Genomic DNA, 27,134 nt, shown 5'->3' with positions numbered 1-27,134 from the left:
GCACAAGAGCAACGGGATTCACTTTGCTTTCCCTCTTTGCTCCTGTAAGAGTTCTTGTCCTCCTCTTGTCCCTGTTGAAGTGAGCTTATGTGTTCCATAGCCCGATCTTCGGGTCTTTCTTACTTCCCCCTTTTGTCATTTCATCATGCAGCTAGAGCAGTGCAGCACCTTCTGTGAGGCCTGAAAAGACCACACAGCAAAGGTCCAGCAACTGTTGCAAATTCCATCTTGTAATCACCCCAAGGGAAAAATAACAACGGGAGAACTCTTTCCCAGTAGAAACTTAGCCATATCTCTCACAGACTTGGCCAATGGAAGTCAAAACAGAAAACAAAACCTGATGGGCTAGATGCGTCTGTTTTCTACCTTGTCAGCTGTTTGTTATCTTTTGCAACTCATTTCTTTATTTGCAAATAGCTGGAAATGCGAATAGTATTAGAGGTTTGCTTGATGTGTTTCTCCAGTGTCTGAACTCAATTATTAAATAATTTCACAGAGCCTTGGGCCATGGAAGCCAAACTCCTTTTTAACTGTAATTAAAGCTTGTCTGGAAGTGGCAGCATGTTTTTTTCAGTTGAAGGCTTCTGTTTAGCTTTATTTACCTTGTGCATGTGCCGGCTAAGCACTGCGAGCCTAAGCTTCATTTTGTGCCAAGGCCGCTTCATTGCACCCTGGTTGTGCAAAGCACGTTAGTAACTGCGTTTCTGCTGGGGTCTTGGGTGTGTCACAGTGAGGTAAAGTGGCTCTTGTGTAAATAAGAAGTGGGCCCCAGAACTTCATTGCTGCAAATGACACATACTGTAGCAAAAATAGAACCTGACTTGTGAGATTAGATAACAGGCAGTGATGTGGTTTGTGTATGTATTTTAAAACGCAAGCTGCAAAGGAGCTCTCCCAGGTCCATCTGCTGCAATGATTGATGTTGATTTCCAGCACATAATTCTGGCGCAGTTTTATTTTTATGATACCCTGTGCCAGGGAATCATTTGTAAGTTAACACTGCTGTAGTAATGAAAGAGATGCTGTGCTGGGCTGTTGAAGTGTCAAGACATGAAAATTGGAGTAATCCCAATGTGCAACTCTGATGAGTATATTTCCATATTGCTGAAAATCTAGCTATTGAGTCACATTAATGTGATATATGCCTCTCTGTGCATTTACCTTCTTTTGCCGCATATGACCTGTACTCTCTGCTTCTGAGGGCTGAAGCTGTTCCCTTATAAAATGAGTGACAAAAGGAGCGACAGCACTTGTGAGCTCTTCGCTTACTGTTCCGCCATGCATTTTGTTTCATGTGGTCAAATACATCACCTCTTGGTTTTACCTGACTTTGCATTGTGTTGCAGGTTGTCCTCAGGATCTTGTGTTACTATTGCAGGAATACTGCTAAAAAGAGCCTGTAACAGTGGTATGTGGGCATCTGTAGAAGCAGGCAGTTACTGTGCTGTAATGTTAGATGTTAAACCGTATCATGTACTGCTTTCCATCCTTTCTGGTCTGAGAAAAGCACCTCCCCTGCTCCAAATACTGATGTGTGGCTTTTCTTTTCTTCTTTTGCAGAAGTCAGAGGACCACACCTCTCCCACATGATGGACAGCCAAATGAAATGTCTCAGGCTCCAGTGCTTATTTCCTGCGCTGACCAGTGAAGCTCCACTTTATTGTAAAACATTGTGCTTTACCTAATATCCTAGCCTTGTCTTTACCAAGGGAAGCTAGTCAGTCCATATGATGGAAACTATAGACTGCAAGCAAGTGTTTATTGTTATGAGTGGCCCAGAATTCACTGGAAGCCAGACGTTAGCAACTTGGGCCAGGTCCTCAAATTGGAACCCAGTATGTAGGAGGGTGATATTAATTGTCTATGACTGAACAGAAATTAAATGATCCCAGAGCTTGCTTTCTATTGAAGGCTTTTAAACAGTAAATAGGTGGTTGGTGTGAAGAAGGCTGCCTTTACTGTTAGCTCACACAGCATCTCTTTTACCAACCAGAGAGTATGGCAACTAGTTTCGTATAATACCTAGTTATTCTAAATGAAAATAAAAAAAAAGAAAAAAAAAACAACAAAAACACTGACGCACTGCACTAGTTATTATTAGATATTCTTAGTCATTTTTGTACATGAAGATTTAAGTTCTAAGATGGTTTATATTAATAGGTTATGCCTACGTTTATATTGTAGAATGAATTTAAAATCCTGTTCCAGAGAACTCAAGGCAGCCTGGACAGATGTACCATTGTTAGCGGTGTTTGGGCAGCCATGTGGTCCAGATGTTCTGCACTTTTATATTTGCCACCAGAGTGGTAGAGTTTACTGGGAAAAATTCTGACAGGCTATGTTTGGGTTTGTTTCTTTTTAATTTAGCTTTGAATAACCAGGATGATGTGCATTAGAAAAAGGAGTGGTGTATGGAAAAGAAAATACTGCAGATATTGACTTGTCTTTCATGCCTTGGAGGTTTCCTTTATTTTTGCGTAGATATCTGAGCGACTTGGTGAAACTTTCCTGTAAACAAAAAGTACTGCAAATGCGTTTTTCAAAAGTGACCTTAGTATTATTTCACCGTTCTGAAAAACCTAAACCCGTGACTTTTCAATATACATGTACACCAATACACATATGTTTTACATTTTACAGACACTGGCATTGTTGTAGTTACTATGCACAGTCCAGATCAGCTTCAGAGTTTGCGGAAAGGGCCAATTACAGTTGGTGTTGGTAAAGTGGCAAGTTGTATACAGACGAACTACAACCGAAGAGTAACATTTGACTGAATTCAGACTACCAAACAGATCCATCTGCCAGTTTCTGTCTTTGCTTATGTTGAATTTTTGTGTTTCGCGCTCATAAATACATCCCAGAAGCAGGCCAAGTGTATCACTTGGCCTGTTATCTTTGCTACCTTGACTTACACTATTGTATAACCAAGCATTGATTCCTACCAATAGATGCAAAATGATCACTAGTAATTGATCTGAAGCTACAAATTCAACAGGGTACTTCTTCTATAGCACAAGATGTTTCCCTACTTTTTGCATTGTAGCACAACAATTTACCAAATTGGACTCCAGCAATAATTTTCTATTAGTCTTCGTCATACCGGCTGAACTTTTGATAGTATTAGATTGAGTTTGAAGTTCTTTGAATTAAGTCTTTAAATGATGCGAGTTTACATCATTCTATCAGGCATTCTTATTTATACTTGACTGAACTGATAATGTGTTTTGGGGTTATTTTATAACTAATTTGATGAAATAGCCATATGGACGGTAACTCTATTAATGCTTGCTAGGTTTAGCCTTTCATTGTTGTAGTTAAGTGAAAGTCTTTGGTTCAGTGTCAGGAAACGATATACAACATACCACACAAGTTGTAACAAAGGATTAAAGGTCTGACAAAAGGCAGGTGGCTGGGGAAGTGTCACTGAAACAGCACCATCGAGGATGCATGTGTTGGAAGAAGGGAACAACAACAAAAGAACATCAACATTTTTGAACCAATGAGTCAGTGAAAAGGCTTTTAAAAAATTCAGGTGAATATATGACTAAGAGCCCCAAGAATGCCATTGCAGTCTATGGCAGTATTTTTAATAAGATTTTATTAAAGTTTTATAAGTTATTTTAACAAGACAGGAAAAAATTTAAACTGTTGGGTCACAGCAAGGTGGCTGTTGGAGTTTTGGACCACTTTATAATTAGCTGAAATCCAAATATGTTACAGTGCAGACCGTTCACGTTGACAATGGTACTAACTTATTTCTCTAGAAGCCTTTAGAGTAGATATATTTTTGTCAAAGTACCCCATCCTTCCTCGATTTAAATTTCAATATTGTTCCTGAAGATATTTCTGTATATTAATGGTACCTTTTTTAAAAGAAACAGAAAATTACTTTTTTCTATATGAATTAATATCTTACTTGATCTGCTTTTCCTTGACTTTCCCTTAGAGAGGGGGTAGGATTGGGTCAGTTTACTGGATATGACTGTTTTCAGATACTTATAAACCTTTTTGTAGATATGCTTAATTTTTAAGCGATTAGGCACTGAGAGTAGCAGAAATCCTGCAAAGCTTTATAGTTCACTAGGCATTTGCCTTTGTTGGTTCTCTGAGTGATGTCTTGATTTCAGTAGCTAGAATTTTCCCTGAATCTACTAGAAGGGGTATCAGTATTTTCAGGTAACAAAGTCTGTTAGCACAACAAAAATTTCAGACCAATATCTTACTGTATTGGGGTTGGGTTTTTTCCTTGTTTGTTTTGTTTTAATTTTTATTAATTTCAGCTGCTTCCATTTTGGAAAATCTTATTGCTATTGTGTGTACTTCAGTATACCAGCAAACACTGTTACCCGTTAACACATTGTCCACAAATGCCTCTAGAGAAGAAATATTGCACCTTATGTATATCTCAAGCAAACCAAAATATGATGCTTTTCTCCTTTGTTTATTCTGAATATGTTGTATCATACTTTACTGAACCCATTTTAACTTAGCTAAAGCTATCGATATTTATGCATTTCACATTATTTTCTGGATCTGAACCTGTGTATAAATCTTTCTTTAAGAAAAAAAAAAAAAAGAAAAGCATTTTACCATAGTTGTCCTCTGTGACTTATCCATGGGAGGGGGGAATCTTGTCTCAAGTGTAAAATGCAGTACTGTCCCAGTTTTCCTTGGCTTTTATTTATTTAGTGATCTTTGATATTTCATATGTAGTTTTGAGGTATACAAAATACATTGTCGTAGCCGAAGCTACAGATCTAAGCAGCTGGGAGAAAATTACTGTAATGTCTTCTTAATTGTTCTAGTACTGTATACAAATATGGGAAAAATGTTCTGCAGAACATTTGAGATGCAGATTCTTATCCCCACAGTAGGTTATTTTCCAGATATTAGACCAAATCAATCAAAACTCTATGATCTTAAAGGTCTTTTTGAATCTGAACGATTCTATGATTCTAAAAACATCTATGGAAATTACTTAATGCTCTGCTTATGGCAGTAACTACCCCTTGAATGTGCTGTGATTTCAGAAATAGAATATATTTATTTAAGATGACTGAATGCTCTTTTATACTAATACAATATCCCAAAGTCATGAGCAAGAGACTTCTTGGTAGTTTGGGTTTCTATTTTATAGCATTGGTGCATGACTTTTAAAGTGATAAGCGTTGTTGGAAAGGGGCACAGGAACGAGGGACTGGTAGAAGTGTGTGAACTCGTGGTGTGTAAATTCCAGCTTTGGTCTTCATTATTTGAGTGAAAGCTGTCTTTGTAGCACAAGGCTGAAGAGCACTCTGCGGTGTGTATCAAGTAGAAACCGAAGAGAGTTGTAACTCACATCAGACAGAGGGAATGCCTTATAGTTTGGATGCTGTCTTTTGGAACAGGATATTAAATTGAAGCAGCTTGGATTTCTACTGCCTGTTAAGCTACTGTACGGATACTGAACAGACTGAAGGCAGCAGTTGTAGACGTGGGACAGCTAAGAGAGGATGTAAGGAAAGCTGGCCTTTGTTCTCAGTATGGCAAAGTTACGGCAACAAAGGGGAATAGGGAAAAAAAGATAGATAGATGTATATATATGTATGTGTGCGTATGCGTGTGTGCCTGGGTGTGTACGTTCTGGGAAAAAAAAAAATGTAGGAAAAACAAAAACATGATGGGTCTACAAGAGACTGTAATGTATGTTGACCCTTTGAGTGCACTCCCTTTTTTGAATGCTGAGTCTAATATGGCTACCTCTCCTAAAAGACTACTTTTGTTAACTTCCATTTGCTTTCAGGCTTGATCATGTAATCTTTTCGGCCATTGATACCATTTGTATATCGCTGTGTGCTTTACTTTCAAAGAGCAATGTTTATGTGTCACAGACAAGGTAAAGGCTGAATATACAGTGGTAGCCAAACTATGTTGCTGGAGCATTTTTGTTTAACCTCTGCCATAGTGATATGGGTTGCAGGATGTGGGCCTGCAAGCTCTGGTTGGTTCAGTGAGATGGGTTTTCGTAACAGCAGAAAATGCAGTGCTCGTGGGGTGGTAGACTTCAGATATTGCCAGAGGTGATGCAGTAAGCCAAATACTGCTCTTGAAACTTATTCTGGAGTTTATGTTTGCAATCCTCATTTCACAAGGAAACATAACTGTGCAACTTGTGTGTTGTATACCATACGTTATCCATTAGATGCCGTTTGTTTGCTGTGCTTGTTTGATAGATTGTAGAGTTCCTAGGTATCTTTGCCATGTTTTGTAATACTTGTGGCATTCTCCTTACCTTGTACATATTGTGGAACTGTCACCTACAGCTGCCAGGATGCTGAGGCACTTCAGGACTCTGAGCGCCGTGAATGAGTGCATTTAGGCTCTGAGAGAGTTACTTGCATCCTCCCTTGAATTCCCCAATAAAAAGGCACAGTGAGGTTCATGCTCTCACCTAAGTACTATTATAGTCATTTATATACTCAGTATTTTCTACTGAATTGACAACTTTGAAGAAGCTTATGAGATGGATGTGTATTTTATGTTCCCCCGCTAATTCTTCTAAGGCAGAACTCTAGGAAGACTTGACATGAGGTCTCCACTCAGGAACACACCTAAGTTTACGCTGAAAACCATCCTCACTTGAGGGGCAGCATTGTTGTTTGCACTGTGACAGTGCAGGAGCCCCAATTATGGACCACTACACTCTTAGAGTTAAGCTTGGGCTTGCGTGATGTTTCTGGGGGAGGCACATCATTGTGACCTAGGGCCTTCATTGACATGGAATTTTAAAACCGACTGCAAATAGCTTAACATTTGTTGAGTTCTTCCAAATAATTATATTTCTGGGTCTTGACTGTTACCGTATACCAACAGACCCACACTGTACTCTACTGGAAAGAAACGCACCCGTACAGGCTAACTAACAAGGCTTCCAAATGTAACGGTCTCATCTACTCTTTCCACACCTACAACTGAAACCTTATTTTCCCGCATACACTGCTATGCTTTAATCAGTAGTTGGGGCTTTTAAGGTGGCAAAAGCAAGAGAGGCATATGTGTGCATGTGTCTATGTGTATGCATACATATGCATGCACACACACACATCGGAGTGAAGTTGACTTGCAACATGTTCTCTGTACAAAAGTGTTCCCACGTTAGGTCATAAAACAACATGAGGATTCTCAGATGATAGTTTTCCAACTTTCTTGCTAGGTTTCGCTCTCTTTCCTTCACATTACACCATAAGGTGTGATTTTCAAAAATCACACCTGAAAAACACCACAGATCCTGCTGACCCTGGGTGCTACGGAAACCTTTCTCAGCAGTGCTTGCTTTTAATAACCTGTATCTGTTGACAGTTTTAACACAACTGATTTGCTATGATCTTTCTTCCTAGAGCCCAATCCTTCAACTTTTATTCTTGCACATAATTCCACTGAATTTTGACCCAGTATTTGGCTTCATTCTCTCCAAAGCTTGGTGTAAACATGCCTTACAATAGTTTATCTCCATCAATGATAGAACAGAGCTACTGCCTTCTTAGATGTGTGTAGTTAAAAGTCAGTAAGCACATTTATAGAATGTCATATTTTCTTCAAAAAACTTTAATTTGATATTTTCAAGTGCACATGTTAAGTCATGTGTATAACATGCTAAAGTACATGAAACTGTGATAATGAAACTGAATAAAATATTTAATAAAATATTTGAAATATTTGATAAGGACCTTCAAATAGATTTCTTTATGTTCATTCTATTTTGGTAATCTAGTGTGTGCCTGTAAACAGTTTCCCATTTAAAACTAATGTTTGCAAATAAATACTATTCAAACAGACCTTCTTTGATATTTCACCTGCTTTACTATCAAATGATTGTTTAACATATGGCTGAGTTAGCAGTATTTGCAGAATTTGTTTTTAGCTACAGTATGAGTTTTTTGGCTTTTTTTATACTTAAAAAGAAACAAGCTCGTTTTCCACCTGAAAATGGAAGATGCCAAAACCCAGAGATGGATCCTCAGAACTGTAAGCTGTAGTTCCCTGTCAGATCATCCATTCAACTTCTACACAGTGACTGTAAAGATGTCGTATACTTTGCAAAGAACTTCTGCCCATTTGTTCTTGCTTACACATGTCTATAATGGGAGCTTCCATTTTATTTTTTTAAAACTTCTGAGCCTGGTTCAGCACTGTTGACATTGTTGGAAATATCAATAGACCCATGCAAGTGCCCCAGAATTCAATGGATTTGTATTGGCATAAAGCTGGAGACTGGGGGACAGAGAGAGCCAGGACTCAGTGCAGTTAGCCTGTGGGAGAAAAGTTTGCCTTTTCTCCTGAGCTTTCCAGGTATCCACTTTGTGTTTTCTGGATTTTGTCGTCTTTGCACAACTGGGAAGCTTGTTTATAGTCCACACAAGTATAGGAGAGATCATCTCACATGAAGAAGCCCTTGCTATGTCTTCGGTCTTTGGACTCTAAGAGAACTTACTCAGAAATGGATTCTCTTCTGGAAATGAGTAGCAAGCGTCATCAATGTTTAAACATAAAGGTCCTCACTACTTTGGAAACTTATTTAAACCAGGACTCTGTTCTGCCCATATATTTTACCCTCTTGAGGCTTAAAAATTAGACTGTTTGGGATCTTGTCTTTTCCTGTCCTTGGATGCTTGAAGCCTCCTTGATTGCAGTGTATTTTTCTGATCACAGAAGACCCAAGTTCAGACTTCATGAAAGCAGTAGACACCAGTTGTTCATATGGGAGCAGAACTCCTGTCTCTGAGTCAAAAGTAGCAGAAGGGAAGCCTTTAGGTTTTTGGTGGTTTTTTTTAACTATGTGCCATTTACTCAGGAAAGAAGAAATGTACACAATCTTGCACTGCCTTCACTGGGTATGCGTCAGTATGTCTGCAAAGAAACACCAGGAGTGGAAGAGCTTCAGCGTTAAAGGCCATGTAAAGGTCACACTTGGAGAAAAGCTCTGATTCAGTGAGCAAAAAAAGCTGGAAGAAATGTTAAGAAATAGATATTCTCTCAGTATAGTATGCCCAGTCAAGGACCTTGAAGTCACTATTCTGTTTTTTTTTTAATTGAGTTATGTTAAAACGGTCATCTTCATTCCTCGAACTCCCATCTTTTGTCATCTGCTTTCATATTGTTCTTCCAGCAAAAGACCTGCTGGATTCAGCTGACTCTCAGTCCATCTAGATCTGGTTTGTTACCCAGCTTTCACGTTGCTTCTTGCAGCTGCATGGCATTACACTGACACTTTCTTAACTGTCAGGTAAGATAAAATTTCCCCTAATACTTTTGGAAAAACACGGGGTGGAGAAGCATCATCATCCTCCTCAAGCACCATGCTTCTGCCAGGTGTCCTGACATTCTCCCCTTAATGCCATTTTTGGGTCATTTTCATTGTTCATCCTGGAGTTTTTTAACGTGAAGTTAACCCTGCTTTCAAACAGACTATTTTCTTCCTACAATGTGACAACATTAAGCAAGACACAAAGTATACTTGAGCCTACCTTAAGGATGCTATATACCAGCTTGTGAAGCTGTCAGTTCTCAGTAGGACACTAGCACTTTGTAACAAAACATGAGCTGCGATCCTATATCTGCTGCAAAGTTCTGTTTTGTTTTGTTTTCAGAAATAAAACCTGTAAAACATAACGCCTACCATCTATTCAGTGTCATCTTTTTGTGGACTGTTCTTGGCACAGCAACAGCAAGAAATTGAGCTCTAATATAGTTGTATTTAAAATGTACTTTAGATCTTCAGCAGAAGTAGGCTAGCACAAGATGTAGCTGTCTCAATCCCAGCTGAAACTCCAGTTGAAATTCCAGCCTATATAAAGTAATACAAAAAGTTTATTCCATATAGAGCACTTCAACCTATTCATCAGCACATGAAACAAGAGGAACTAGTTGAAATAGACCCAAAAATCAAACCAGTTGAGTCAGAATGTCACGCCTAGCACTGAATTGTAATTTTCTGAATGTGAGCACCTAATACTTTAGTCCACTCTGTAGCATTTTGTTTATTACTTTCATTATGGTAGTATTTGGATATGGAGAAATAACACTGAGAGTGTCAGATGCATTTATTACAGTTTGCACACTGAGAATGCAGGTGTTGCTGTCAAACATCATCCACTTTAAGAAAAAAAAAATGGAGGAAAAAAAAATGAGCTCTCTGGAGACATCCTTCCAATTCAAAAGTATTTGGAGTACATCTTAAAGTTAGATATATGGCCTATCAAAGTCTTTCCAGTCATGGCAGACTGTCAGGCTCCAGTCAGATCAATCTGAGCATCAGTTCCCTTCCTTCCAAGGTCTGGGTGGGTTCCCTTAATACCTGGTCAACACCTAGAATTATGATCTCATTTTAGGATTTCCTATTATGAAAAATCTTGATTCTTAGATGTTTTCATGAGTGAGACTTTTTAAATTATACTGCTGCTTGAGGTCTTAAGACTCAGCAGCATGTTGCCACAAGTTTCAAGGTCTAGTATCTCAGATACCAACCTCAGAAAATTTAACATCATGGATTTCTGTTCTAATCATGGGCCTCTAGATGCTGCTGTCTTATCACTGTGGGTTATTGAAACATTTTTCCATCTTTCAGGAGTTAAGGAGAATTTGGAAGTCAGATAGTCCAGATCTGTCAGCAATTTAAGATACTTGGTGTTGGTGTCCATTAATAGTGGCTTTTGTAATGCCACTGTCTTTCTGCAGTTCCAACTCTGAGCTCTGCATGCTATGGTAAACTTGAGATCTTGAGTTAGTGTATTCTCAGTCTTGTGGCTAGTGACAGTGGTTCAGATGGCTTGCAGCACACCATTGCCATTAGCATAGGTCAGTGTGATGTCATCTGAAGGAAATGCATTTCATGTCTCTCTCTGGCAGACATCCGAGTAGTTCCCTATTACATTCTGAGATGTTCCATCTAGTTTGGTCCTAGCTGGCTTGGTCAAAGACCCACTCTTGCCTATGAGTGAACCTTTCCAGGACTCCCAGTTGTGACGTTTGTCATGAAGCAGGACTCTGGCAGAGGGAGGCTCTTTTGCCACAAGCCTCCCAGCCTCTCCCCTCCAGGACAACAAAGTGTGTCTATACCACAACAATTTTGTCCATGCAGCTGGGACCTCTTGTTGCCCACAGCTGCTCAGATATGTTTTTTTGTAAAACAAAATGAAACAAACCGAGCTGGGAAGTCAACAGTAAAGTTGGACCTTCATGAGCTTCCAGGTTTCAATAGGCAGCATTTTGAGAGTGCAGGGCGTAATGCGTCTTAGTTAGAGCATCTATGTAAATTGTGCAGAGATTGATGGGTTACAGCAACAAAGCTGGGTTTCCTTTTGTTTTGAAGAGCAGTGTTTTCTAATGGAAGTAAGGTGTCAGGGAAATTACTGTCACAGCAGATGGACTATTTCGTTGTCTTCAAGAGGTTCCAATTTCAGGAGCAAGGTTTGCCAACTGGTCTAAAAAAAAAAAAACAAAAAACCAAACCATAAAAAAAAAACCAAACCCACAACCAAAAAAACCCTGCATTTCTAGTCTGTGTCTTGGAACAAATGCTGTGTTTACTTCAGTGACTGTAGTGATAATTTTTCAGTCAGAAGTAGTATGTGAGCTACTTGAGGTGTGATGCAGTTCTAAACCATCCCATTTGCTTGTAGATGACAGATGTATTTGGCATGTGGCATAAGTGTTGCCAGTGAGTGCTTCCCTGCATGAACATCATAAATAATACCAAGTGTTCATCATTATTTTAATCAGCGCTTAAGAAAATTCTTCCTGCTGTGTTTCAAGAAAATATATTGTGCTTGGCTGGCACAAGGCATAGTTATACTCTGGAAACTAATGGAGGGAAGCATTTGCTATGTGACTGTTTAATCTCGATACGTAATTTTTTTCAAAACATCTTTACTAGTAACTACCTGTAGTGTACCATATTTAGCATATGTTAATTCAGCTGTGGGATCTTTTGAAGTGAAGATGACTACTTAATTCTCATGCAGAAATCCAGACCCGCAAGGGAATCTCTTAGGTATGGAGGGTTGCTGAAGGATGCGAACACTGTATCTCATCAGACGTAGAACATACGAGATGTATGATTGCAGACCTACAAGCTAGTCTGTGGGAAGGTACCAGCACAGGTTCACAGTGAAATTGTGATGACTTGCATGAGCAGAAAACGAAAGAGCCTATGGTTTAAACATCAGAACAGCAGTATTTAAAGCTCATTTGATTTGCTGAGTCCAACACCTTGTTGTTGGCACCATGTGCTTTTGCCAGAGGGAGTTTGAGGGTTGCTGTGGCGGGAGGCTCCATTGCTGTGCTGCTTGTCCTGAGCATTTGATGGTGATTGGTTTTCTGCAACTCAACATTCTTAACTTATCCCTGGCTCTAAAGATGGTCGCGGGTGCCTAGATCGGTGGCAGCTGTAGTATAGGGATACTTGATGTAAGAGTGTTGCCTACTGACGGGTGTAGCAGCCCCACTGTAGATTTAAGGCAGTAAAGTGGTAGCCAGTGGTTCTCGAGGTCCTCCAGGATTGCTGCCTCAGGGTGGCCAAGTGCAGTTATCACCTGCTTCGGAGGACAGGGTGCGGTGGCAACACTGGCAAGCTTGAGCAGGTCCCTTGCGTGACTGTTGGGCTCAGTGCTGCAGGAGTGCCCAGGGAAAAGGCTGGCTGTCCTTGGGTCCCTGACAGCTTCACTTGGGCCATGCTCTGGGAACAGCAGAAATAGAGGGTGCTCATAAAAAGTCCTTATAAAAGTGAAGCAGGTTTTTACTCAGTTGCATCCATACACACATAGCAACAGGATCCATTCAGTCTTTTATGGCTTTCATATAAAAATTGCCTGGGAATACACAGTGTTTGCTGCCATGAGCTCTGACAGCTGCACCACTTGCGCAGTGTGCACTCTGCACTTCGTTTCTTATAAACAAGTGAGGGGAAAACATACCTATGTTTTACAGATTTCTGGATCTACCTGGTGGCAAAATGTACCTGACATACCTTGGTCATCAAGTGGTTGGAAGAACAATAATCTCCAGAATATCTGTAGGGCTGGGTTCTTATTTGAGCATTTTCAAACAGCATCTATGCAGATGTATTTTTGAAATAACTGTTTTGTGAGAGTTGTACTCATAATACATGTTTCATGTGTGAGAACCATGAAAACACCCTGAGTCAATATAAAAGCAGTAGTTTCACATTCACAGACAATGTTAATCTACTACTAGTTTAAAAAACTCTAGAGAAAAAATAGATGTGTGCTGTTCCACCTTGGCAAAGTGATTTTATAATGACAGCCAAAGGTTGCCAGCAGGGATTTAAAAGCATCTTTAATAATGAGATAAAAATGTATTCTTAAATACAAATTTCTAGGCTTTTAAACCATTCAGAAAATACTCCCAAGTGCTTTGCAAGATAAGTGATTTTTTTACTACTTTTTATTAATAAAACCACAAATACAGTTAGTTTAACAATTTTCAAATAAATAGTAAGTGGTGGATGTCATTTTTTAGATGCCACACATTGCCTCAGACCTAGATGGGAGCCCCTTGGCAGCACTGGCCCATCACACTTGGCAGTGCTTGTGGCAGGATGTGGTGTCATGTCTGGAATGTGCAGCTGCCTTCAGCATCAAACCACCATCCTATGAATCTCTGCCCTTGGAATTCCATTGCCATCAAGATAGAAGGGGCATAAAAGCTGTTTAAAAACTAGTTGGGTTTTGTCACTTTTGTCAAATCTACTGTTCAACTGAAAATGCTTCAGATTTGATAGAGGCAAATCTCTTCTTGCTGGAAATTTGGAATGTCAAGCCTCACTTTCAAATTTCTCACCTTCCTTTTCAGTCATCTTGCGTTTCCTCTCTTGAGCAGCTAAATACTTGATGGACATCAGTAGCAAAGCTTCTCACAGATTTTCAGTAGGACAGGCAGTGCCCCACACCTTCCTGAGCTACTGCATAACTCTGAAAAACCCACAGAGTAATTTTTGAATTTGTGGTATTTTAACAACAATTTTCCCCAGCCATGGCTGTGCATCAAATACAGCTTCTGCAAAAAGATAGGCACAAGGAGGTGGGATCCTCCAATGAGGTTGGTAGAGCAGCAGAGCTGGGCTTCCCGGGCCCTTCTTCCGCCCTGGCTTTCTGTAGGAAAGCCCAAGCTGTGTTAGTGTCAGGAACCTGTCAGGCTTTTGAAATAAGATAAATTATTTCCTTCTCTTAACAGTTTATTGAGAATAGATTCACGGTTTATGATGATTTGGCCCCATTCATTTTTCAGTCCATGGCTTGTTATAGCAACTAATGTACCTTGAAGTCACATGCTTTTTTTAAGAAATAAATCAAAACCCCTTTCAGCACTTGAATATTAGGCCTATGACATTTGTGTTAACTCATACTGAGCCTTAACTTGTAAAATAAAACTTACTGCATTTCTAAATTTCCTTCTTAGAGGGAAAAAAAAGTCCCCAAACAATTATGTTTTCTTCCTCCATAGTTACTGAAGAAACCTTCAGATCATATAAACATAATATGGGCTTTTCCAGTTACCTTGCCCGTGTAGCCTCGCCTAAGCCAGCAGGTATGTGTCGGGGAAGCCTGTGGGATCAGGACCATGTTTCTAGGAAGCAGCATTGCCGTCCCTCTGGAGAAGGCACCCTGGCTGTCAGGAAGCACCGCGCAGCAGCCCCGCTGCTTCCAAAGGGATTGGGGAGGGAGCACAAGGGGGGTGATGCCAGCTGAAGGGTGCAAATGGACCCCCACAGCACCCGCGGCAGAAAGCTGCAGTAAGAGTCGCACCTTCAGGATTCACGTATCACAGTAAGGGCTGCTGTACTCTGCGTCTCTGGTCAGTCAGAAAAACATTGCTGTTAATTTCCTCATCTTTCACCTACATCTGTTTGAAAGCTGTCCCAGGCACTTTGCATCACAGCGCTGGTGTCGGGTGAGCAGGTCTCTGTGGTTTTCAGTTGTTACAGTCGAAGATTTCACAATGGCTGTGGCAGCACCGGATACTTGGCATTGTAAACTCCGGCCGTCTCCTTGAAATACTGTGGTGGTGGTTGTCTCAAGGCCCTGTTGCATGTGGCATTATTGCTGGTGCACAGACATTTTTATCATATTATTGTTATGGGGCGTTGATTTCATCAAGAAACATGAATTCGGGAAGGGTGCCATAGACTTTTGTCATTAAATATGTCACTACGTAGTCTTTTTTCACCTATGTGAAATTTATAAATGAGGGAAAAAAATAATTCAGAGTGCAGACAAGCCTATAGGAGAGGCCAGCATCTCCATAAATCAAATTCTGAGTTTGTGTTTCTATGGTGAGGGCAGGTCAGCAAGCTGCTAAAGTAACTGTTCACTGCAAAAATGGTAAACAGATGGATTCCTACAGCCATCCGTAGGTGAGCATGACAGACCAGTGCTGCTGCTATTTATTCTCTTCCTTGCTTTCCCTGTAGGCTGGTTGCTATTAATGTTGTTATATTAATCGCACACTGTAAGGCAGCTGAAAGGAGCTCTATGTGTGGGGTCAGCTTTGGGCAATCATACTACATAAAATGCAACATAGCAAATCATCATCACGGTACTTTTGATACTTCCTGATGGTGTTTCATCTCAGTGTTTGTGAGTGACTATTTAAAATGTCCCAGGCTCCTAACTTGACTTTTTTTTTTTTTTTTTTTTTTTTTGGTGAGGCAGTCATGTTTCATGTAAACCAAGTTAATTCTTTGGGCTACTTGTAGCAGATTTTAAAAAACAGCTACTCTTTGAATTCCCGACCCATGCAAGCTATTGGCAAGAACCAGTAGAGGATATTTATAAGACACAGTGGTTCTTGTCAGTATCGGGTTTTCTTGCTCATTATCAACTTGCCAACAGTTCAGTCAACTTTTTTTCAAGATGACAAAAGGCTGAAGGAAAGCTTTCTGTGGCAGTCTTTGAAATGTTAGGGTGAACATTTCTTTGCATTCTTCTTGATTTGCTGCTCCCTGGTTGTTTTTTTTTCAAAGGGGGGGGGGGGACTGTAAAAGTAGACAGTCTTTTGACGGTTTCTGAGGAAGATGTAAGCTGATTCTAATAGGATGTCTGAAGAGCTTGTGTGTGTTCCTGGACAAACAGCAAGCCAAGGCAGAAAACCAAGCAGCCAGTCAGGATATTAAACACATCCTGGGTCATGGCAGGATGAGATCTTGGCAGTATTTACTTGGCACAGAATCACAGAGCCAAAAGGGACTTGAAGACATCAGCTTCTCTGAGACTTCTCAGAGAGTTTCTCTGCCCTAAGGCAGGTTAAGCTATACTTATCACATACCTGATGAGTGTGTGTTGATCCTGCCCTTAAAAGCCTTTCTTGACTATTTTTTCTTTTTGAGGGTGGTTTATTCCCCCGGTGCCTAAGTACAGAATTTAGGGTATAGGAGAAAAAGACAATATCCTCAAAAGATGCTAGAGAAGCATTTTAGCTGTTTTTATAAATGCAGCCTTAGAAATAATGATCAGATAAAATACAAGACAAGATTTTCAAAGAGCACCAGCCCAACTTTACTGCTAGCCACAGGATTCCTCCATGCCTTTGAAAATCTCTTCCTTCTAATTGTGTGTCAGGTTGACGGTTAATAGCCATATCAGGGAGGTTCCGAGAGACCTTTCTCCTTGTGCTGTGTTTTCTATCTAGCAGATGCCTTTATTTTTTTTTTTTTACAGAGTTCCGACAGTAAAAAAACAGAAAACCAAACCAAACCAAAAATAAAACCAAAATAGCAACCCAGCTTGCAAGATTTTTCCTCAGTACCCTTTTCAGACACTACAAGTCCTTCATTAAAGCCATATTGCAAGGAGGAAATCAAAAGAGAGCAGCATCCATTTCATTAGGTAGTGCTTGTGCCAGCCATGCTGAGAGGCTGGTGAGCTGGCGGGTGCCAGAGCTTGCCCTCACTCTACAGCCATCCTCTCAGCTGCCCCACAGGCTTGGAAGCGGGGTTTTTCCTGGCTGTCCTCGGGTGGGATGCTGCTGGCAATGCATTGCGTGTGCTTTCAGTGAGGTGCTTGCCTGGCGGCTGATGCAGCCTCTCCCCAGGAAATGTGGGAAAAGCTGCCCGTGATGGTGTCAGCCACGCAGGGACCAGAACATCCCTAGGTCTACGCTTTGGGACAGGGACTCATGGCTGTACCTACAATATGCTCTCCAGCTCCAAAACCAGGACCAGTGGAATAATTCTGAAACACTTAGGAGACTAATGGAGCGAGTCTGGTGTGCTAGCAAGAGCAGCCTGCTCCCTTGCTGACGGTGTGCTGAGTTACCTGGGGCGGTGCCACAGTTTATCGAGGAGTCTTCAGTGAGACAGACTCTGCTTTTCTCCATGCAAAATACCCAGTACTGGGAACATGCATCCAGTGGGGCAAGCAAAGGGGAAGGCACATCCCTCAAGCAAGGGGTGTAATAGCTTTCATTTTCTACCTGTTCTAGGCTGTAGAGAGGCTCCCTGCCTGCGCTCCTGGTCACTGTGCCTGGCACCAGGGCAGGGTTTTGCTGTGCTCAGTGGAAATCATAGGCTTGCAAGAAATGGGTTGGCAAACCTCTTCGACGCTGATGGTCCAGGCACCAGGCAAAGGTCAGCCCAGCTGTACCAGCATGCTGCTGGGACCTAGCCCCATGTCTCACCAGCCCCACTCTTCTGTGCAGCCCCATGCAGCTCAGAGGTGGGGGGAGGCAACAGCCAAGCCCCCTGGTTCCAGCAGCAAGCGGTGTTAGCACCTTCTGCAAGGCATGGCAGCCCCTTGTTGGCCCCACGCTGCCATGGCAGGGGCTGGCAGCACCGCTGAGGGCTGCACAGGGTGCTGGGGTGCTGCTGAGCACTAGCTGTGCATGTCTGTGGCAGCAGAGGTGGCCCTGCAGGTGCTGCTGGAGGGGTGCAGTGCCCATCAGTTGCTGTTGTGGTCCCAAGGCTCCCTTTAAGCTGCTCCATGTGGTGGTACAGACCCGGTCACTGACACCCAGGGAGGCACAACAAATTAAAACAGGGACTGGGTGCTGTATTGAAGAGCTGAAATTAAGTGATACCATAGGCAGGACACGAAGCAGAGGCCCCAGAAACATTGGCCACCTATGGGTGCTCGTTGGCCCAGTTATGGGCATGGATATGGCAAGGGACCCAAGTCCAGATCCAGTAAGAGCCTTTGACATAACCCAGTACAAAGGGTACCAACCAAAGGCTGAGTTTTTAAGGGCAGTATCTCCACAGACAACCTCCTGCAGTAGTTGGCAATCTCAGAGTGTCAAGAAAAAAAGCATTTAATGGCTAAAAAGGAAATGGGTGCAACAGAGCAGTTCAGAAAAGGCAATTTCCTCAACAATCTTGTGAGTGGAAGAAATGGCACTTTAAAAGGGGAAATGAAGGGTGTGGAAGGGTTGAACTGATGTTCCCCAAGCCCAGTAATCACCCTGGCAAGGATGGCCTAGTGCTAGGAGCTTTTGCCTCCTGGTTTCACACACAAACTATAAAATAACAATGGATGCCTGTCAAACTGCACTTCAGTTGCAAATTAACCAATATGTTCAGCAGTCCCCAGCTTTCATGACTGATACCATCTTCAGCAATGCCTGGAGAAGGAAAAGTGTTTTCTTCCGTGTTTCACAGTTTCTCTCCTGCTCTGAAAGACTCTTAATCCCTCATGCTCCCCTGATTTCCTTGCTCCTGCTCACCCTAGCAACCCTACCCAAGATAAGCAAAAATAGGTTGTGGTGGAGTCAAAAGTGACAAAAAAGGCTGCACTTCGCAGCAGATCAACTGGAGCAAGACTTCCAAAGTACATACTTTTCCTTCATAGACAATAAACCACATAAGCAGACAGTAAGGATTAATCTTTAGTTGATTTTATATCCAATGTAAGTGCATCTCTCTTAAAATTTGCCTTTTTATTTCTCCTTCCTAGTGTATTGGGGTGATTCTCATATTTTCCCTGCTGTTGAGTATCAGCCTGTGCTTTGAGTCCTGTAGAGCTGAACAGGAATTACTAACAGAATTGAAAAACAGCACCAGTCCTGTAGCCCTTGCAAGCACAAAATTCTTACCAAAATACAAAAAAGGGGGCATTTACCTCCTCTTGTGTTTGCATGTCCATCTGTGTAACACCAAGGGTAAAGCAAGGTCCAGGTACATAAATAAGACAAAGTAATACTCTGTGGCGATGCAGACACTGAAGTGACTGAGTTTTAAGCAGTGTCTGTACACAGTGGCTTTCCTAGTACAGACAGAAGAATTTACATTGTGCACTGTACAGGTCAGCTTCTAGCTTTTGTGTGTGCTTCTCTTCTTGTGGTACTTAACCTGCGCGCCCCAGATTGGTACCCGGATGAGAGAGAAGGGATACCTGCTGCTTGGAATAGCTAAGATTGCTTCTGAGGTCACTATGAAATATCAGTCAGGAATTTTCTAGCTTTACTGTTTTGTAAGCAAAGATGCAGAGGGCAGCACTGAATTCAGCAAGGACTAGTTTGCCTGGCCAAGTGCTAATGGCAGATGTGTTTTTAAATACAGTCCATCCTTCATTCTCTAATACTGCAAGTACATCCTGTTCCATCAGGGCATCCTTCTTTAAAACACCCATTTTTAAGCTCCCCTATCAAAACGTCAGAGTTACTATGGGAAACAGTTTATTTATTGCCAACCACACTTTTCTTGATACATGTTTTGCACTGTACTCAAAAGACGGCTTCTGTTGGGGGTGTGTTGTGTGGTTTTGGTCGGATGTCAACTTTTCTGCCCAGCGGCCTGTGCCAGGCCAGGGATCCCAGAGGAGCAGAGTGGTCCCTTGTGCTGGTGGGACTATGCCAAGTCACATGGGCAGGATCCTGGCTTGGCAGGTCACAAGGAAACGTTGCAGGCTGGGAGGGATACCTGAGCTCTTGTGAAAACAGAGTCAAAACCAGAAACATCCCTCCCGCCCCCACAGCCATCTCATCCCTCTGCGTTTTCTTCCCAAGTGGGAGACCCCTGTGCTTGCGCTGCTGTTTCAGATCTGAGCCACTTACTTCATGCAAACCTCACTCCTCACCACAGGGGTGGCACCCAAAGTAGAGCAACTGCACGTCAGGGTGTCATCACTGGTTTGGGAAGAGGCTTCTGGAAACCCTTACAGCAAGGAGTGTGTTACGTGACATCTGCATCATGAACAAAAGTGATGTAGCACCTCATGAGCAACGAAGCCTGGGGAGGGTTGGCCTGAGAGCAGAATGATGTCACTTACAAAAGGGGCCTTGTCCCTCAATCCCTGTTTTTAGTAGAAACTCCCTTGGAAGACATGCTGCCCATCTGCAAGCGCGTGCTTCCACTTTGCCTTTGTGAGCGGACCCCAAGGTGCAAAGAGGGAGCATGCTGGAAATGGGTGGCACAAAAGGCACCCTTGGTCTCTCAGGGTCCTAGCGGTGTCCTCAGCAAACATCTCTCCCTTACCTATCCTCTGCTTGGTGGCTTGGGCTTGGCTCTTGGGCAGCGGCAACAGGCAGCACTCTGCAGCCTGCATGCCTGCCTGTCTGCCTGCTGTGGGGAGCATGAGCCCGAAGTAGCCCAGCTGGAGATCTGGCCCAAAATGTGTTAAAAACATTTCCTCAAATAATCGGGTTTAATTTTAATAAGTCATATTTAGTAGCCCTCAGGACACTGGTTGTGGGAGAGGGAAGGGTTATGGACCTAAAAATATTACAGGCTGGATGGATGGATGAATGGATGCTGCATGAAGAGCTGCTGGGAGTTTGGTGTGGGGTGAGAAGCTTCACATCTTCCTTAGGGAGAGGAGCCCTTGCAACACGGTTTGAACAATGTGGCGGGGTTGGCAGGGGAAGCACTTTGACTGAGAACTATTCTTTTAGATTAAACAACAAAACTCTGCATGCACATACAGACTAGATCTTCATAACGCGTCCAGGCTTTGACAGTGTACTGCAGCATTATTGCTATTTATACTCAACAATTACTAACACTATAATCCAGTAAACTTAGTGGTAGCAATTACAGCAACATAAATAGCAATCCAGATGACTAAAGGCATTGCTGTCAATGCAGATGGCAGCTATAGCATTAGAAAAAAATTTGGAGGGAAGATAGTGGAAGTTGATCTGTGAGCTTGGGTCTGCTAGTCTTTTATACACCATTTTTAATATACTTCCTGAAATGAAGCTTCAGAAAGGTACACTGCCTCTTTAAAATTAGTCTAGGAACTACAGGTAGTTCACATTATTTTTAAAATAATAAATCTCTATATATATCTATATTAAAATATATATGTATACATAAGTTGGCTAGCCTACCTTGTGGAAAGGCTGCAGCTAAACTAAGTCTGAGCTAATATTGTATTACCATGGTCTTCTGGTTTGTAGATAGCCCTTCCTTATTAGATGAGGTTCTGTTCTTGCTCCACAGAAGGTGCCTGTGTATATAACTCCTTTGTATTGCTTTCTGCAGAGTCCCTTATATATTTCTTACTACTAATGCTGTGTAGAAAAGGAAATCCAGAGATTTTACTACTGATAATTAACCATATAATGGCCATTAGCAAAATAAAGATTTAGTTGTTTGGGAAACAGATTATTTATATTGTGTATGGTTTATTGCCTGATAACTTGTTTGGTGACTGGATATTCTTTTCCTTCTCCTGGTCCTTTTCTGCTTTTTCCAGCTATGGTGTTTACCCCTCACTTTGATTATCTAGCAGGCAATAAAGTATATTGTATGTTTTGAAGCCAAGCGGTGTGCTTCTTAATTGTCCATGGAGGGGGAGTCAGTGTCGGCGGAGGCGGATGGCGGAGTCGCAGCTGCTGCCTGGCAGGAGGATACCTCTCTCCTGGCACCTTCTTGACAAGGCAGGGCCCAGGCAAGCACCTGAGACAAAAACCTGGTGTTTCCTACTGAAAAGGAAGGAGCCGCAACCACAAGCAGTTGTAGCCTTGCTTCCTAGCCAGCCCTAAGGATGTGAGGAGACCATGTGGACACAGATGAATTACTGTGTATCTTCATTTCACACAACACCACTTTTTACTTCTCCATCAGGGACAGCAGTGGCAGTGGCAGGTACTGGCACTGCCCCAGCAGTTTCTGGCTTTCTCAACAGCCCGGTGCCCTGGCAGTGCCAGTTTTTACCCTGAGGTACAGAGCTTGGCGTGTATGCCAGGCTCGGGTCTGTGGCCTGGCCGGGAATGGCGGGGGCATTCTGTGCTTTCCCACACACAAAGGAAAGCAAATCCTCCATCCTCAGCGGCTACACACCCAGGCAGCGTGTGCCGAAACACTGCTCCCAGGAACACGCTCATGCACGTGTCAAACGTCCTGAACTTACCCCATCTACTTGTTTGGGGCTTTGTTTTGGTTTGATTTTAACAGGGAGTCAAGTTCTGCATGGCAATTCCTCTCCCTCCTGACATTTGTGGCATTTTTTTTCTGGGTTTCAAAAAATTTCTCTCCCAGAAGCGACTAGTGGAAGCGTGCCAGTTGCTGTGTTTGCAGGAGGAGCATGACCTTCTCTACCCCCATTCCTCTTCCTCAGCCGTCGCTGCTCAGACGTCACCGGTCACCTCCTGAGGGGACAAACAGCATCACCCCCAACTTTGCTCTCCTCAGCAGAAGATGGTGCAGGTAGAACAAGGGGGCTGTGATGGGGTCACTGACCTGACAGAGCCGGTCCTTCTCTGGGAGCTGGGATGTGGGTGCATGGCCCTCCTCCTGTATGGTGGCTCGGGGGACGGGGTGTAAGAGAGCAAAGCTGCTTCCTGCTAAATTGCATAAGGAACAAACATCTCTGGTGTCTGGGGAGATGAAGCTGCTAAAAAACTCAGCCTTCATCGGTCAAAACTATTTTCTGGTATTTATTTTTACCCGTTCGACCCTGTAGCAAAAGTTGAATTGGTGGCGCTGCCTGTGCAGCAAAGCTTTCCAAAAAGCAATAAAAAAACTCTCATTTGTAAGTCAAGCAGATTTTTTTTTGCTTTAGCTCTGACCACCTATTTTGCTGGTTTTAGTGTGGACGTGTGTGTGCATACTACCTGTGTGTACACATGGGGGGACAGGTGAAAACCTTAGTCCATACTCCCTAGTAATTTAAATAATGGAATTGCTCATGGATGCTGATGCTCTAAATGATGGCAGTTGCCAACGTGACAGTATTTTTACAGTTTTGCATTCATGCGGCCCTGCTTGGGCTCCTGCCTGAGCACTGCCCTGGCCCAGGCACCGCAAGGTGGGTTTCCTGGGGGAACAGGATGGCAGCCCCAGTGCCCAGCCAGGCAGCCACGGAAGGGCTCACTTGTGCACCACGGGGCGAAGAGCTACTGCTCTCCAAGGAGGGACGGAGCACCTTGATGATGAGGTTACAGACAGACATGCAGCACCGCTGGGCAGGGTCCCCAGCCCCGCTGCCCTCCCCGCAGTGGGGAGGTGCAGGGACATAGCCAGAGCAGCGCTGCACAGCCAGGGGCTGATCCCCTCCGGTGGGTCAGATTGTCCCCCCACACGCAGCCTGGAGCATTCCAAATCCAGCTGGGGTGAGTGGAGCAAGCTGCTGCCTCCATCCTAACTGGGCAGCTGCTTCCCTCCCACCCCTGACAGCTGCCTGTGAAGGACAGACAGCCCGGGGTGGGGGCGAAAAAGGGCCCCGAAGGTGCCTTTGCCATCACACAGGGACACTGTGAAGCCAGCCCCATGGCGAGGGGTGCCCCATGGCTGCTGGCAGCAGGACAGAGGGGCCCCTCACCAGAATGTGTTCGAGGTAGGCCTGCAAGGGCAAGGGCGGCACATCTTCATTTTATGTTGCTGTAAAAGGGCTCAGCAAGTCAAAAATTGATTTGCTACTCATTTTCAAGATGTCCTTTCCTTGTTTAGAAGAGGGAATACAACATGACCTCTTGAACCTCCAGTTTGTTCCTCTACCATCCACACCCCTCCTGGGAAAAAAGTGCTTTTTTGTGGTCTTAAAAACACAGAGAGGATTACTCAATTTGTTTTGACGTCAACAGAGAAGACAAACCAGAGACTTGCATCTGGGAAATGCCTGGCTTCATTTTGCTGTGCTTGCTGCATCGTGGAGGAAAAACACGAATAAAAGCTGGTTCCTGTTTCTAAGCAGTGGGGCTTCTCCCTTGGACCATAAATAACCCCTAAAAGACTGGTTTTGTGTCCTCAGGTGCCTGTGCCAGGACTTGGCCTTACTTGCACATCCCACCTGGAGAAATTGTTGGTAAGATGGGCCGCAGCAAAGCTGGCAGCTCTGAGTGGGTGTACAACAGCCCACAGCATCTATATCCAGCAACTAATGAGTGCTGGAGTAAAACCTCAATTATGAAGCATATTTTATATGCGTGTGTCTATATTTGATATGTTTTTCCTTTTTAAAATTGCTTATTATGGCTTATTTATGATTGACGGTTTGGGTTTTTTTTCCATAGTGCAAACTGGATCTGACACAGGCTTTTTTGCCAGCACAAATGAGATGTAAGAGAAGAAGGGTTGCTGTAGAGACTGAAGGAAGTTAATACCTTCCTCTCCATATTATTCCATCTCGCAGTCACAGAGAACGTTTGTACAAATAAAATTAACCTTGTGTCCGTGCTGGGCCTTGTGTCCTCAGAGGAAGCCCCAGGCTGCAGATGCTCCCAGGTTTGTGGAGGGAAGGTTTGGGGACGCTCCAGGCTCCTCCCGAAGCTGTGGTTTGGTAAACCCCACATCTTCAGCCACAGACCGGTACCTCTCTGCAGTTTGTTTCACCGTTTGGTGAAGACTTTGAAGCAGCTCACCAAAGAGGAAGTCTTGCACTCCAGGGGACTATGGAGCACTTTCAAGCTGTTTCAAAGTCTCTGTGGGGACATGCTTGTCCTGGGTGAGAGCAAAACATGTCAGAGAATGACCAGTCCCGTGGCTGTACCAACGCAGTGGGTTTGGGTAGTCTCATTGGTTGTGTGCTCGGGACGTGCATCCGACAGCATTATGGGGAGGTATCTTTAATTAAACCAACTGGTTTAGGGCAAAAAAACAAACACTGTTTCAGTCTGCAAGCCCCGGGGCTCATCTGTGGGAGCGTTGTCGCAGCTCGTGGCTTTCCATCCACTGCACAGGGGCCGGGTTAGACAAGACCCTTGAGCCAGGGGCTCGTTTCCAACCCGTGGCCACGCCAGCCAGGCCCCCTTCGAGCAGCAACAACCATGGCAGTGGTTGGTGGTGAAATGCGTTTCTCCTCCTGGGTGGAAGGTCTCTACTCACACCAGGAGCTCATTTTCTGCCCTGTTAATGCTTATGGAAACAGCTGCTGCTGGGATGGAAACACCGGCCGCCAGGTTCTCAGGGCGAATCCCCGAAGGCCCATTCCTCATGGCAGGCGTTGCAGGGCGGCGCACACCCCATCCTGCAGCTGCCTCTGGGCACCGCCCGGCACCGCCGAGGCTTTGGTGGGGCTGGCTGCAAGAACAGGACAGGGCAGCCCACACGCCTGGCGTGCAATGCTACCTGGTGTTGGACTTGCCCTGTGAAAAGCGAACAGCTGGCTTCCTTGTCGTCTGATAACCAAAGCTAAGGTTTGGCTGTGTGTCACTGAGCAGCAGTGATAGCCTCCGATTTAAAAATTAAATGAAAAAAAAAAACCAAAAAACAAAACTAAGCACTGCAAGCCATTTGGGGCAGAAATCCTCCTCCTTCCCCTTACTGCATCTCATGAGCTCCCTGTTGTTCATTCAGATAGCTTTGAGGGCACACTTGGGCCGGCACTTAATTTCCTATCTTAAGGACCCGAGTCTTTAATTAAAAGCCTGTTATTGCAAGGCACAGGGAGGAATCCTCAGTGGCAGCGGCACTGGCACTCTTGGATGTAAACTCTTAACCAAAGTGCTCCACCTTCCCTGGTCTTAATGTCTCCCTAGCTAAATATAGATTTTTTTTTTTCACTGATACGTCTCACTCCTTAAATTCTTGAGCTTTCTATGCTATAAATGGTTGATATCTAGTCTGCTTTTCTCCTGATGGCACACCATGAGATTTAAAATAGCATGGACACTTGGGAAAGGAAATTTGCCTGCAAACTTTCTGCAATTCCCTTTTATTTAGATAGAGTTGGGGAAGGGGAAACCAAACACAGATATTCTCAGTACCAGTCTTCCCTTTGGAAGGGAATTCTCTAATTGTACCAGCTTGGGAAGAGGGTTTTTCTTCCAGGGTCTCCAGCAGTTACAAGCAGCAGGAGGGGTGGAGGGCTCTGCAAATAACCTACTGTGCTTTTGCTGCTTTTAGTGACTGAGATTTAGATGTGCTGACCTCCCAGGGCATGTAACGAAGCGGCACATATGGCAAGCACAGGGTGAAGAGCACGAGGAAGCAAACCTGACACTTGGGCTTCTGATTACATCCTCTTTTTCCCCATATTTCAGAGGGAAAGAAGAAGTAGGTCTATGCCAACTGAGTTGCTTAAGTTTAAAGCTGCGTGAAAGTCTTGGGTTTGGGCTGTCTGTGATGACAAACACATAATTGCTTCTCTGGAAAGTGGTGGTCAGGAGTTGTTGCTGCTGAAGACATCAAAGGCTGGTTTCCTGGAAAGGCGGGTGCAGGCAGGCTGCTGTGGCTCCAGCACACCACTGTAGGGCTGTGCGGCCCCGGGAGGTGGTGATGAGCTCGGATAGAGGGGGGTCTGTCACCAGGGCTGAGGAAAAGGGAGGTGCTGGAGTCCCTCGAAAGCAGGGTGTCCCAGAATAAGCTTTCTGAAGGGGCTGTAGGCTGGGAAGCAAAGCAAGGAGAGGGGCACAGTAACCCACCAAAGTCCCTTTCAGATAACAGTAATAAAGCATCAGCTGTCAAAGGCTGGCGTGGGGGCAAAAGAAAGTTCAGCTTTTGAGAGCAGAGTCCAGGTTACCCCTGCACTGAGTAACTGCTCTTCTTGGGAGCGTGGTAAATGCAGAGGCTTGGGCTTTGTGTTTGCATTTTCTGTGGTAGGGAGCTACACGCCAGCCCACCCCCCAAACCACTCACCCCCGCGCACACACACACACAGAGACCCGATTCCTGACAGTGATCCTGCCTCACGCCCCGGTGCTTACAGACGTGTTCCCAAGCGATTTCAGGCCCTCTGTCAGCGGTGGTGGGTCTCCCTCTCAGG

The 27,134-nt window shown here is 43.6% G+C and overlaps 1 protein-coding gene across 13 annotated transcripts in view; it reads left to right on the top strand.

The window, feature by feature from the left end:
- BBX (BBX, HMG-box containing) overlaps positions 1–19,034 on the top strand; it is a 155,450-nt gene extending 136,416 nt beyond the window's left edge. For all 13 annotated transcript variants that reach the window (XM_026857695.1, XM_026857685.1, XM_026857623.1 and 10 more), the window contains one exon: positions 1,561–19,034. In XM_026857695.1, coding sequence (XP_026713496.1) covers positions 1,561–1,648 — 88 coding nt within the window. In that variant the 3' untranslated portion in view covers positions 1,649–19,034. The remainder of the gene's footprint in view (positions 1–1,560) is intronic.
- The last annotated feature ends 8,100 nt before the right edge of the window (positions 19,035–27,134 follow it).

The sequence above is a fragment of the Athene cunicularia genome (assembly GCF_003259725.1).
Source record: "Athene cunicularia isolate RWA chromosome 1 unlocalized genomic scaffold, athCun1 chr1_part1, whole genome shotgun sequence".
Classification (NCBI taxonomy): Eukaryota; Metazoa; Chordata; class Aves; order Strigiformes; family Strigidae; genus Athene; species Athene cunicularia.
Note: the sequence above shows the minus strand (reverse complement) of the source record. Positions and strands in the feature narration are given on the sequence as shown.